This window comes from Scyliorhinus torazame, chromosome 8 (assembly GCF_047496885.1).
Source record: "Scyliorhinus torazame isolate Kashiwa2021f chromosome 8, sScyTor2.1, whole genome shotgun sequence".
NCBI lineage: Eukaryota > Metazoa > Chordata > Chondrichthyes > Carcharhiniformes > Scyliorhinidae > Scyliorhinus > Scyliorhinus torazame.
Window position 1 is genome coordinate 74568194 of NC_092714.1, and position 14450 is coordinate 74582643.

Consider the following 14450-nt stretch of genomic DNA (forward strand, 5'->3'; position numbering starts at 1 on the left):
ACCCTACCCGCCAGTGACAGGGGCACCATGTCCCATCTCCTAAAGTCCTCTTCCATCTGCTCCACCAATCTTACTAAATTAAGCTTATGCAAGGTTCCCCAGTTCCTGGCCATCTGGATCCCTAGGTACCGAAAATCCCTTGTTACTCTCCTCAACGGCAAATCATCTATTCCCCTGCCCTGTTCCCCAGGGTGCATCACAAACAGCTCACTCTTTCCCATATTCAATTTATATCCTGAAAATTCCCCAAACTCCCTGAGTGTCTGCATTATCTCAGACATCCCCTCCACTGGGTCTGCGACATACAACAGCAAATCATCCACGTATAGTGACACCTGGTGCTCTTCTCCTCCCCTAAGTACTCCCCTCCACTTCCTAGAGCCCCTCAACGCTATGGCCAGTGGCTCAATTGCCAACGCAAACAGTAAATGGGACAGAGGACATCCCTGTCTTGTCTCTCTGTATAGACGGAAGTGGTCAGATCTCTGCCTATTTGTAATCACACTTGCCACCGGGGCCCTGTATAGAAGCTGAACCCATCCAATAAACCCCTCTCCAAATCCAAATCTCCTCAACACTTCCCACAAGTAATCCCACTCCACTCTGTCGAATGCTTTCTCTGCATCCATCACCACCACTATCTCCGCCTCCCCCTCCGGCGGGGGCATCATCATCACACCCAGCAGCCTCCGTATGTTAGTGTTCAATTGTCTCCCCTTAACAAACCCCGTTTGATCCTCGTGAACCACCCCCAGGACACAATCCTCCATCCTCATCGCCATCACCTTGGCCAAAAGCATTCAGGAGGGAAATAGGCCTGTAAGACCTGCACTGCAGCGGGTCTTTGTCCCTTTTCAAGAGCAGCGATATCGTCGCCTCCGACATCGTCAGGGGCAACGTCCCCCTTTCCCTGGCCTCATTAAAGGTTCTCGTCAGAAGCGGGGCCAGCAGGTCCAGGTATTTCCTATAAAATTCCACCGGGAACCCATCCGGTCCCGGGGCCTCCCCTGCCTGCATGCTCCCAATCGCTTTTACCACCTCCTCCACCTCAATCTGTGCTCCCAGTCCTGTCCTCTCCTGCTCCTCAACCTTCGGGAATTCCAACTGGTCTAGGAAGTGCATCATTCCCTCCTTCCCTTCCAGGGGCTGAGCCTTATACAGCCTCTCATAAAATGCCTTAAACACCCCGTTCACCCTCTCCGCTCCCCGTTCCATCTTTCCCTCCTCGTCCCTAACCCCTCCAATCTCCCTCGCCGCCCCCCTCTTCCTCAGTTGTTGGGCCAGTAACCAGCTCGCCTTCTCTCCGTACTCATACTGCACTCCCTGTGCCTTCCTCCATTGTGCCTCCGCCTTGCCCGTGGGCAACAAATCAAATTCCGTGTGCAACCTTCGTCTTTCCCTGTATAGTCCTTCATCCGGAGCCACCGCATACTGCCTATCCACCCTCAAAATTTCTCTCAACAATCTCTCCCTCTCTTTGCTCTCTTGTTTCCCCTTATGGGCCCTTATGGAAATCAGTTCCCCTCTGACCACCACCTTCAGTGCTTCCCAGACCACTCCCACCTGAACCTCTCCGTCGTCATTAATCTCCAGATACCTTTCGATACATCTCCTTACCCTTACACACACACTCCCGCCCGCCAACAATCCCATATCTAATCTCCACAGTGGGTGCTGTTCCTTTTCCTCTCCTACTTCCAGATCTACCCAATGTGGGGCATGGTCCGAAATGGCTATAGCCGAGTACTCCGTCCCGGCCACCTTCGGGATCAGCGCCCTTCCCAGGACAAAGAAGTCTATCCGAGAATACACCTTGGGGACATGGGAGAAGAAGGAGAACTCTTTACTCCTAGGCCTAGTAAATCTCCAGGGATCCACTCCTCCCATCTGCTCCATGAAGTCCTTAAGCACCTTGGCCGCTGCCAGCCTCCTCCTAGACCTGGACCGCCAGCCCTGGATCCACACCGTGTTGAAGTCTCCCCCCATTACCAACTTTCCCGCCTCCAGGTCCGGGATACGCCCCAGCATACGCTTCATGAAGTTGGCATAATCCCAGTTCGGGGCATATACGTTCACCAGTACCACCGCCTCACCTTGCAATCTGCCACTCACCATCACGTATCTACCCCCACTGTCCGCCACTATGGTCCACGCCTCAAACAATACCCGTTTCCCCACTAATATTGCCACCCCTCTATTTTTCGCATCCAAGCCCGAGTGAAATACCTGTCCCACCCATCCTTTTCGTAATCTGACCTGATCCGCCAGTTTCAGATGCGTCTCCTGAAGCATGACCACATCTGCCTTTAATTTCTTTAGGTGCGCAAGTACCCTTGCCCTCTTAATCGGCCCATTCAGCCCTCTCACGTTCCACGTGATCAACCAGGTTGGGGGGCTCTTTACCCCGCCCCCCCCCCCTCATCGACTAGCCATCCCCTTTTTTAGACCAGCTCCTCACCCGGGTCCCACGCACCCACTTGTCCCCCCAACGGTGTCCTCCCGTCCCGACCATCCCATCCCGTAGCAGCTCCCCCTTCCCCTTAACAGCAGCAACCCAGTTACCCCCCCCCCCGCTAGATCCCCCTCTAGCGTGATTGCTCCCCCCATGTTGCTTGCAGAAGTCAGCAAAATCTGGCTGACCTCGGCTTCCCCCATTTATCCTCAGCCTCCCATTGTGTAAGGCCCCCTCCTTCCTGTGCCCCCTTTTCCCGCCACAAATACCATAGCGCGGGAGCAAAGCCTGCGCTTCCCACTCGGCCCCGCCCCTAATGGTGCAGCTCCCTCTCTCCTTCCCCCTCTCCTTCCCCACCGGCGCCCACAGTTCACCATACCCCCCCCCCCCCATCGAGGGGAAAGAGAAAATTTTCCCCCCCCATCCGATTCCCAGTCCCATGCAATCACACCACTACTTTGTTACAAAAGTTCTTTCTCTCTCCAGTCTAGTCCAGCTTCTCCTCTTCAATGAATGTCCACGTCTCTTCTGCCGTCTCGAAGTAGTGGTGTTTCCCTTGATGTGTAACCCACAGTCTCGCCGGCTGCAGCATACCAAATTTAACTTTCTTTCTATGGAGCACCGCCTTGGCCCGATTGAAACTCGCCCTCCTTCTCGTCACCTCCGCACTCCAATCCTGGTACACGCGGATCACCGCGTTCTCCCACCTGCAGCTCCGTGTCTTTTTCGCCCATTTCAGGACCATCTCCCTGTCTTTATAGCGGTGAAACCTCACCACTATAGCTCGAGGTATTTCTCCCGCCTTCGGTCTTCTCGCAAGGACTCGATATGCTCCCTCCACTTCCAAGGGGCCCGTCGGGGCCTCCGGTCCCATTAAGGAATGAAGCATCGTGCTCACAAATGCCCCGACGTCCGCTCCCTCTGCACCTTCGGGAAGACCCAAAACTCTTAGGTTCTTCCTCCTCGAGCTATTTTCCAGGGCTTCCAGCCTCTCCATACACCTCTTATGCAGTGCTTCGTGTGTCTCTGTCTTCACCACCAGGCCCTGTATTTCATCCTCATTTTTGGCAGCCTTTGCCTTCACGCCACGAAGCTCCAATTCTTGGGTCTTCTGCGCCTCCTTTAGCCCCTCAATCGCCTGCAGCATCGGGGCCAGCACCTCCTTCTTTAGCTCCTCAACACATTTCCGAAGGAACTCTTGCTGTTCCGGGCCCCATACCAAACGGCCTCTCTCCGCCGCCATCTTGCTTCATGCTTCCCTTCCTTGCCGCTGCTCTAGAGGATCCTCTGCAATCCGGCCACTATTATCTCCTTTCTCCATGTACATCCGGGGGGGATTCCCTTCTGTTTCACCGCACAATGGGTTTAGCCGTCAAAAATTGCCGTTGGGGCTCCCAATAAGAGCCCAAAAGTCCGTTCAAACGGGAGGTGCCGAAACGTGCGACCTAGCTGGTCATCGCCGCACCCGGAAGTCGTTCACCTATTATCTATCGGCCCACTGAGCTACACTGTCTCCCAGTTAAGCAATGCCTCAACTTTCAAATTCTCATCCTCATTCTCAAATCCCAACATGGCCCCTATTCTTCCTACATCTGTAATCTCCGCCGGCTCCACTGTCCTCCAAGGTAATTATGCTACTCTAATTCCAGCCTCTTACACATCCCAGATTTTAACTGCCCCACCATTGGTGAGCAAGCTTTCTGAAATTTCCTCCTCAACCTCTCCACCTATCTGCCTCTCTTTCCTCCCTTAAGACACTCCTCAAAATGTTACACTTTGACTAAGTATTTTGGTCATCTGCTCTATTATCTCCTTCTGTGGCTCAGTGTCAAATTTTGTTTGTTAACACTCTTCTGAAGCACCGTGGGATGTTATATGATGTGACACTATAACCATAGTTTTTATATCAATTATGTTTTATTTAAAGTTTACATGATTTATATATATTTTGAATTGCTGATGCATTTTAATGAGTTGTTTTCTAGCAATCATCACTCCTCAGTTGCACAACCGGTCCCTGCACAACGGAACCATTCCACTCTTTAATTATCCTTACTTCTACTTGAATACATCTTAAGACCTAAGGTGACTCCTCTTTAAGAACATAATGTAGCACAAAAATATTGGGCGCCGTCTAACGAAAAAGTTTCTGGGCGCGCTGTACCCGAATGCGAACAGAGTCCGGTAGCGAGCACGTTTAGCCGGGTGTTTTCCTGTGCTCGGAGCGCCAAGAAATGCCACGCTATTGAACGCCCATTCAGATAGATAAGGGGCCTCAGCGGGGAATGCCCCGACAAGGCCGCACTTAATCCCGTTTTCTGCGCTGAGGAGTTCCACAAGCCAGAATTCATCAGTGCAGAAGGACATCGGTGCGCCATTTTTAAATGCCGTCCGGATTTCGCGACACTCCAATGCAACCCCCAAACCCCAACCCCCCCACCCCTCAATGCCCCAACTCACCTATAAAGGGGTCCTCAGGTCCCCACACAAACCCTGCATCCACGCAGGGTACCCACTGGCCCGAGGACTTGATGTGAGTTAGGAGAGATGCAGCAGAGTTTCCGATGAGCTTGGATTTCTGGAGGGTAGACGATAGGAGCCTGACTGAGAATGGAGTCTGGAGGTAACAAAGGCCTGGATGAAGGTTTCAGCAGTGTGATTTAACACAGCCTCGTCGCATTGCCTCGCGCTACATCAAATGCCGAGCGTGTTTTGTGCACAACTATTTATGTAGGGGTTTCAAAGCTTTGACAAAGGGTCATCTGGAGTAGAAACGTTAGCTCTTTTCTCTCCCTACAGATGCTATCAGACCTGCTGAGATTTTCCATCATTTTCTCTTTTGGTTTTAATCAACTAGGTTGTTGACAGTGCTCCAATTCAATTTCATCCTTTCCAGCCGAGAGCGGCCAGAGAGAGCTGGAAAACATCCTCACACTATGGGATTGGTAACTCTGCGGTTTCTCCACTTAGCTCAACCTCGACTGTGAATAACCTCTCAGCGGTATTATCTCTTTAATATAGCTCCTCAAGATCACTTCTGCTGGTTTTAAAGGCAGTTGGTTAAATTTCTGTTCTGAGGTGGTCTCAGGAATTAGGGAGGCGGCAGTCCCTGTATCAATCTCCATTTTCATATGTTGCCCATTCAACTTTGGCACTACCCAAAACGGTGGGTGAAATTCAACTGAAACAAAGTGTCATTTTGGGCGAGTTTGGTGGGGTTTCTCAATGGCGTTTTGGGTGAAATTCACACCTCTACTCAACAACACATTTTTGGAGCCTTGGGGAGTATCTCTCCAGTTAGAATTTTTTTATCACTCGGGAGCTGAACTCGCCGGCTAGACCGGCTCGTCAGATATCGGGCCGGCATTTTGAAAGGGTGCCCTGATCGATAATTGAGTTCAAGGGTCGCCCACAACCCCCAAGTGTGGACACCCTGCTATGGGGTCACTGAAAGCCCTCTTTTCAGGCATCTGCACCCCCTCCCCCCCCCCCCTTTTTGGGCCACCCCTTTCAGGACTCCCACCCTTCATCTCCCCAACCTTTATGAGGCCCTTTCATACCCGCCCTTCACTTCCCACCCTTCATAATCCCCCTCCTCTCCCCTTTCATGAGCATGGCCCCCTCAGGTCGCTACCCTTGGCAGTGCCACTTTGGCACCCGGGCACCCCAGCACTGCCACCCTAGCACCTTGGCAGTGCGCCTGACAGTGCCACCTGTGAACCCTGGCAGCATCAGTGTGGCAGTGCCATGGTGTCTGGCTGGCAGTGCCAGAAGTAGAGCCAGGGGGCCAATCTGCCCTGATCACCCAGGGGTCCCCAATAGCCTTGGAAACGCCACAGGTGCCGTTATGCCTGGTTCACATTTGTATGGATCAGTACTAAACGGTGCCTGGTCAAAACCTCACTGGGGTGCCATTAGTTCTCAGGCGCCGGGAGAATCCGATGCAGACATATTTAAATGAGCCGTACGAGGGTGAGATCCAGCTTGAGATGACTCGCGAGGTTGGGTTGAATCTCACGAGGCATCTCAAGCCTCGCGAATCTCGCGAGCGGCCTCTATCTCGATTCAATGATCTCATCACATCAAGTCAGTGCGATGAGGTCGGCAAACCACACCCTGTGTGACTCACCCTGAACTGATAACATGTTCGACTTTACTTCTTCATCGGAATGAAGTGTTTTAGTTTCATTGTGGTCCTTATTCTCTTCTTGCACATTGTGAATTTTCTTAACTGAATCTGGTGTGTTTCTTCTTTTGAATGAGTTCTGCATTAGCTTTTGAGTGTTCTTCTCCAGAGAAGTTATTTTATTCCAGCAAGCTCTTGCCAGTTCTGCCACAGTTTTTACATTGGCTGTCCTTGCTCCAGAAATCAGCCTTTGAAGGCTCCAGTGTGCACAGCGAGGACACGGCTGTTGCTGGGTAGACTCCTTCTGGGCGGCAGCCACTTTAAGGATCCTCGTGCTTGCTTCGGGATGAGAAGCCCCCTTAACCATGAACTCCATTGAAACGGCATCAAATGCAGGGTGCAATGTACCCGCCGCGTTGTGTCCGAAAGGCAGCGTGGCCGGTTGATGCCAAGAGATCCCTCTTCCGGGATCTACTCAGCTCGCCATGCATCACGCGATCTAATGCGATGGCGCATAATGTTACGATCTGAATCCCGCCCATTTTGGGTTAAATCACTATTTTGCAATTCTGCATATTAGAGCGAGGCAGAAGCAAATAGGTTTGATGCAAGATTACTGGAGGTTTATTAGCCGATGGCAGCACACATGTCATGTAACTCCGATTCTAAAGAGACATTGCACACAACTGCAATAACTCACATATATAACACTCTGGCGCAGTGCCTTTCATTGAGTAATTATCAAATCTGTGCAATAATACATCTAGTACCTCTTCTCTGGATTATTTTAAAAGATGTGAAAGGAATTCATCCAAAGTAGGGGATTTGACCTCAGAGTTTGATTAGTTTACTCAATACAACCCCTTTTTAAAAATGTAAATGAATTTCTCGATTTTCAGATCATCATTCAATGCCTTGTCCACCTTTTCTATTTCCCTGGTAAAATCCGGAAGAAAAATAATTATTTAATAATCTCTCTATCATTACCTGCAAGAGTTTAGACCAAACTTTGAGGTACTGGAACTTTAAGAAAATGTGTGGCCATGTCATTTCTAAATCTACTATTAATAATAATAATCTTTATTGTCACAAGAAGGCTTACAATGAAGTTACTGTGAAAAGCCCCTAGTCACCATATTCCAGGGCCTGTTTGGGTACACAGAGGGAGAATTCAGAATGTCCAATTCACCTAACAGCACATCTTTCAGGACTTGTGGGAGGAAACCGGAGCGCCCGGAGGAAACCCCCGCAGACACAGGGAGGACGTGCAGACTCCGCACAGACAGTGACCCAAGCCGGGAATCGAACCTGGGACCCTGGAGCTGTGAAGCAATTGTGCTATCCACTGTGCTACCGTGCTGCCCTTTCACTGTTTTCCGATCTATTAATCGGTTGTGTCCCCAAATGCCAGTAAAAATATTAATGCCAGAAGGCATTTTATTTTGAATCATGCGGTATTTTAAAACATTAGTCTTTAACATAGCTAGAATTTAATTATGCAACAGTTTAATTATTTAATACAAGCCTATTAAAACATGAATTATAGTAAACCTTACTTACTGCTGACTGGGTGTTGATATCTAGAGTGATCACTGCTTTTCTTGATTTATATTTATTACCTAGACCTGGGTGCATCAGGCACTGTTTCAATATTTGGAGTAGGTGCAAGACTTGGAAGCATTGTTAGCTGTGAGGATGGGGGTAGTGATAGACCTCTAGAGAATATAGATAGGCTGGTGGAATGGACAGACATATGGCAGGTGAAATTGAATGTACAGAAGTGTGAAATGATACATTTTGGTCAGAATAACGAAGAGGTGATTTAAAACAAAAAGGTGCAGAGAGACCTGTGTGTATCTGTTCATAAATCACTGAAGGTGGCAGGACAGGTTGAGAAAGCAGTTAATAGGAACTTCCGGTGGCGCCCTCGAGGAAGCAGGTCGCAGGTCGGATCGCTCCCGCCCGCGATGGGCAAACGGACCTGTTTCACAGGATTTCTTCGGGACCTGACGACCTGAATCGGTGGAGGAGATGAAAGGAAGAGGTTTTCCCCCCGGGGTATGGACAGTTGGACCAGAAGTGGTCGAGTGGAGCGGCAAAGATCGAAGCAGGAGCAGCGGGGACCCCAGACCGGGCGGCGAAGCATGGCGGACGGCAGGGACCAGGGAGCAGAGGCTCACTGGCCAAGGGAGCAACAGATGGAGTTTTTTAGGAACTGCTTCACCGAACTGAAGAGGCACACTTTGGACCCGATAAGGGCGGTGATGGACCGAATGGTCGAGGCGCAGGCGGTACAAGAGAAGGCGCTAAGGGAAGTCGAGGTGAAGCTCTCCAGCCAGGCGGACACGGTAACGGAGCTGGAGCACGAAGTGGAGGAGCTGAACTCCCGCCAGAGGAGGATGCAGGAGCAGCTTGAAGAGCTGGGGAACAGAGCCAGGAGGCAGAACTTGAGGATCGTTGGCCTCCCCGAGGGCTGTGAGGAATCGGATGCGGGTGCATACGCGATGGGTATGCTCGGGGCACTGATGGGACCGGAGGCCTACCCTCGACCCCTGGAGCTGGATGGGGCGCATAGAGCCCCCGCAAGCCTTGGTAGTTCGCTTTCACCGGCTTGCCGACAGGGATCATGTGCTGCGATGGGCCAAGGCTGAGAGGAGCAGCAGATGGGAGAACTGCGAGGTGCGCATCTACCAGAACTTGGGTACGGAGCTGGCCAAGAGGCATGCAGGATTCATCAAGGTAAAGGCAGCCCTCTGCAAAAAGCAGGTGGGGTTTGGAATGCTGTATCCTGCGAAGCTTTGGGTTACGTTTGAGGAACTCCATCACTACTTTGAGACACCAGAACAGGTTTGGGCCTTCATTAAAGAGAAGAAGCTGGACTTCAGTGCTCTACAGTGGCGGCGGTCTTTAACCTAGCTTGCTTTGACTAGGAATGGACTTTTATTAAAAGAAGAAGCTGGACTTGAACTTAAGGACTCTGGGCTCTCAGAGCTTTTGTGTGGCGGCGGTCTGTTAAATTATCCTGTACTGTAATGTTCTATCTAAGATTGTTTTCAGCCGGGACAGAGAGCGGGGGCTGGAGGACGCACTGCTTCGGGTGATTTTGGGAGATTGCAACAAGGGGGTGGGGGGGGCGCCTGCACTTGGTATCTTTTGGCGGGAGATCGGGGCCTCTGCTGGGGGGATGGGCTAGGGGCTGGTTAAGGGACTTGAAAGGACACGGGGAGATACAATCAGGTTAATGGGTCCTTGGTGTGTGGGGGGAGGGCCCGAGCACTTGGGCGGGAGACAGTCAGGCGTCAAGGGCAGGGGTCAGCGTCGCTAGCGTAGGTCAGGGGGCACCAGGGAGAGTAGGAAAAAGGGCGGGCTAGGGCCAAGCGCAGGGCGGACCTGGCAGGTTAAGCCTCGGGGGGGTGGGCGGGGGGGCAGCCGGGAAGGAGAGCAGAGTAGACTTAAGTGGGCGGGGGGGGGGGGGGGGGGGGGTGATCAGGGATCCCCCGGGGGAGAAAGTCGTTGCAGGGAACAGCGTAGGAAACCGACAGCAGCAGCACCCGGGGGGAGGGTTAGAGCCACATTAGCTTAGTTGAACACGTGGGGCATGGGCAAACAGCTGATAGGGGAAGTGCCTTATTAATATGTTTATTCTTTCCCACTGTTCGTTTTCAATACGTTAAGGCTTTTGTATATGGCCTTCTTTTTTCTCTGTAAATGTTACAAATCTGTTTTAAATAAAAAATTTCCCAAAAAAGAGAAAGCGGTTAATAAATTCTCCTGAATCCTGAGTTTCAGGGAATAAAATACAAAAACAAGTAAGTTATGAACTTTCCTAAAACGTTGATTCAGCCTCACCAGGAACATTTTAGAAAGGATGCAGAATTGCTGAGGACCTGGGTTCGAATCCCGGCCCCGGGCCACTATCTGTGTGGTGTTTGCACATTCCCCCCGTGTCTGCATGGGTCTCACCCCCACAACCCATTCCCCCCGTGTCTGCGTGGGTCTCACCCCCACAACCCATTCCCCCCGTGTCTGCGTGGGTCTCACCCCCACAACCCATTCCCCCCGTGTCTGCGTGGGTCTCACCCCCACAACCCATTCCCCCCATGTCTGCGTGGGTTTCACCCCCACAACCCAAAGATGCGCAGGTTAGGTGGATTGGCCATGCTAAATTGCCCCTTAATTGGAAAAAAATAATTGGGTACTCTAAATTTATTTACAAAAAAGAAAGAATACAGAAAAGATTTACAAGAATACAAACATACGAATTAGGAGCAGGAGTGGGGCCTCTCAGCCATTGGGTATGCGCCGCCACTCAATGAGATTATGGCAGATCTGATTGGAACCCCAACTCCTCATTTCTGTTTATCCCTGATAAACTTTCATCCCCTTGCTTACCAAGATCTATCCGCCTCTACCTTAAAAATATTCAAAGACTGCTTACATTTCATAGAACATAGAACATACAGAGCAAAAGGAGGCCATTCGGTCCATTGAGTCTGCACCGACCCACTTCCACCCTATCCCCATAACCCAATAACCCGATCTAACCTTTTTGGACACTAAGGCCAATTTATCATGGCCAATCCACCTAACCTGCACGTCTTTGGACTGTGGGAGGAAACCGGAGCACCCGGAGGAAACGCACGCAGACACGGGGAGAACATGCAGACTCCGCACAGTTTTCCTTTTCAGGGGGAGAGTTCCAAAGACTCTCAACATTCTGAGAGACAAAATCTCTGTTCTAAATGGGTGATCCCTTATTTTCAAACAATAGCTCTAAGTAATGAATTCTTCCACAAGTGGAAATATCCTCTACACATTGAATCCAGTTAAGACCCCTCAGGATCTTATATGTTGAATGGTTCCAAGGATGAGAGACTTAAGCTATATTGTCAGATTGGCAAAGCTGGGGCAGTTCCCCTTGGAGAAGAGAACGTTGAGAGGAGGCTTGTTAGACGTTTTCAAAATCATGAGGGTCTGGATAGAGTAAATGGAGAGAAACTGTTTCCATTGGCAGAAGGTCAAGAATGCTACGGCGATAACAAGAGAATCAGAGGCAGCATGAGGAAAACTTCTTAATGCCACAAGTGGTTGGATCTGGAATACACTGCCTGAAATTGTGGTAGCGACAGATTCAATTATGGTTTTCAAAGGGGAACTGGATAATTATCTGAAGAGAAAAGATTTTACTGAGCCTACAGGGAAAAGGGTGAGGAGTGGGACAAGCTGAGACAATATGTTGAATAGACTCCTTCTGTGCTGTAACCATTCAATGATTCTAGTTTTGACACACTCAAGGAAGTTGATAAACATATGAGGAAGGAAGAAGCTGGAGGTTACCCTGGTAGTGTGATCAAGAATGGTGGGAGGAGGCTTCTGTGGACTATAAATGCCAACATAGATGGGATGGGCCAAATGGCCTGTCTCTGTGCTGTAGATTCAATGTAAATCTGCCAGCAGGGTACATAAAAACTCTGCTGCATTTCACATCTTGAGGCCACCTCAGCTAAGGAATTATTGTTCAGTGGGCAAATGCCCATTATTTTCTCCAATCTATTAGCCTGATTTTCATCATTCTTATGTCCTTCTCTATCACCATCTCAAATCTCATGATATTATGTGACCACTGTTGCCTATATTTTCCCTACTTTTATTTCTCTTGTGTCTTGGTTCATTGCGCATTATTAGATCCAATACAAAATCTTCCCTTGTTAGGCTTTGTACATATGAGTCATGCACACATTATAGCAAGTATACAATGCGTTTGTCAAATAAACAAAAGCTGAGGGTACCAATCATTGCCCAGTTCATTCCACAAGGCAATGCCTTGACCAATTAAAGTCGACCTGCCCGGTTTGAATTTGAATAAAACAGGGCAGTTAACTCTTCCATGCTGTATTCTCCACGGCAATCCTCCACCAATCAGAGTCCACTTGCCAACCAATCAGCATTCTAAACTCATGCAGTATGAGTTGTTGTTTCCCTTGTTACGGTTGGAAAAGTCTTGTCAAGTATCCTGATGAGTGCAACTTGAAAAGTTTTGATAGCATGTCTCTGTTTTCATCAAAACTCCAGTCCTTTATCCCCTCCACCTACCTCCTCTCTCCAATTAATATCACAGAAATATGTTTTACTCAATTCTACAATTTGTCTGTGTACATTTTTTCCTCTATCTCCCTTCCACTGTTGGGTGGTCTGTAGACTTCACCTGTTAATGTGATTGATCTTTTATTATCTTTTATCTCTATCCATATTTTTGTCATGCTGATAGCTGAACCCTTTGCTATACAGACATTTTGATACCATTACTAAGCTCAGTTATGGCAACTCTCTTTTATCCTTCCTATTTTTTCTGAATATGTTATATTCTGCAATATTTAGTTCCCTGTCTGATTTTCCATAACCATGTCTCAGTAATGTCTTTAATGTGTGGTCCCTCGAACTACATGGTTGTCACCAGCTCCCCGGTTATATTACAGGCACCGGCAGCGAAATTGGAGGGTCGGCTTCTTGCTCAAAGACCAATGGTAATATTTAAGTGGCCATTTAAGGGCCTCTTACCACAATTGCTGGCATATTAACAATGGAGGGTGGGCCTTTCACCAGGAATCATCTGATGAGCATTGATGGCTTCCTTACAGGCTTTGGAGAGGTTTGGGAGAGGTTGCACCTCCAATTGGGCACCTTGTGACTCACGGAAGGGTCCCTGACAGCAATGGTGGTCCACGCAACACTCCTTTGCCCTCACCAACCACCCCACCCTGATCCAGAGTTTGCCTGACTGGCCCCAATGACCTCCGATCCCATTTACCTTGCTGCGAGAGCAGGGTCAAATATGCTGCTCTGAGTTGGGTGCTGCCCCAGCAATGAGCACCTGGTGGCACTGCTGAGACTGAAGATCCATGGCCCTCCAATTGTTTGGCATCTTTTGGAGGCGGTCTCTCGATCCGCAAAGGGATGTGAATCACAATGGCAGCTCATTAGCTGTTAGATTGACAGAAAACGCAGAGGGGGCATCCCCAAACGGCCAAGTCGGGGTTGCCCTTATCTTTCTGACCGAAAGTCAATGAAAATACTGCCTTGAAAAAATCCTGGTCACTGTGTGGATTGTTGTACAAACATTTCAACTCATTCAAGTCATTTACTGCAGCACATTTACAGATTGGAATCAAATTGATTGTTCTTTCAATATCAGGCTAGTTTTGTGTTTGTGTATTTTAAATCACACATTATGATTCCTTGTGCTCTATTTCTGCAGATAAGGAATTTGTACATGATATGCCTGGAAAAAAAGATGTCTTCTCCTGTTTGGCGTCAGACTGTAAGACAGGCCTTTCCCCCTGCGGGAAGGTCAGTGAGGCACAGAACTTCATAAAGATTTGCAAGGACATCCTCTCTCACTTACTCGCAGGCAAATTCAGTTCATCTCCATCGCTCCAAAAGAAAATAGACAGATTTCTGGAGCTCTGCAGTAATGAGATGCTCTCAACCAAGGTTATCCTTGAGGCAGCTGGCTGGCTTATGGAGTTGTTAAGGTCCCAGCGATCTTGTGATCCTCGTTTTGAATACAGATATCCAGAATGTAAATATATTAAAGGTTATTGATACCCAATACGCTGTTATATGTGATTTGCTTTTAGAAGGTTGGACTGATCCTACAAGGATTTATGAGTTTGTTTGAACTGAAATGAATAAATGGCATTGGTAATAATTGTATTCTAATATGGATGCCACGGACTCCAGTACTGCTGTGGTTATGTTATTTAATTGGTAATCCAATGGTCTGGGCTAATAATCCAGAGAATGTGAGTTCAATTTCCACCATGATAGTTTGTCAATTTGCATTCAGTTTTTTTTTAAAATCTGAAAATAAAA

General features: G+C 49.0%; 1 protein-coding gene across 1 annotated transcript in view; it reads left to right on the top strand.

The window, feature by feature from the left end:
* The window catches only part of dipk2b (divergent protein kinase domain 2B), a 50090-nt gene extending 35903 nt beyond the window's left edge, over positions 1–14187 (top strand). The window contains exon 5 of the mRNA XM_072513831.1: positions 13834–14187. Coding sequence (XP_072369932.1) covers positions 13834–14180 — 347 coding nt within the window. The 3' untranslated portion in view covers positions 14181–14187. The remainder of the gene's footprint in view (positions 1–13833) is intronic.
* The last annotated feature ends 263 nt before the right edge of the window (positions 14188–14450 follow it).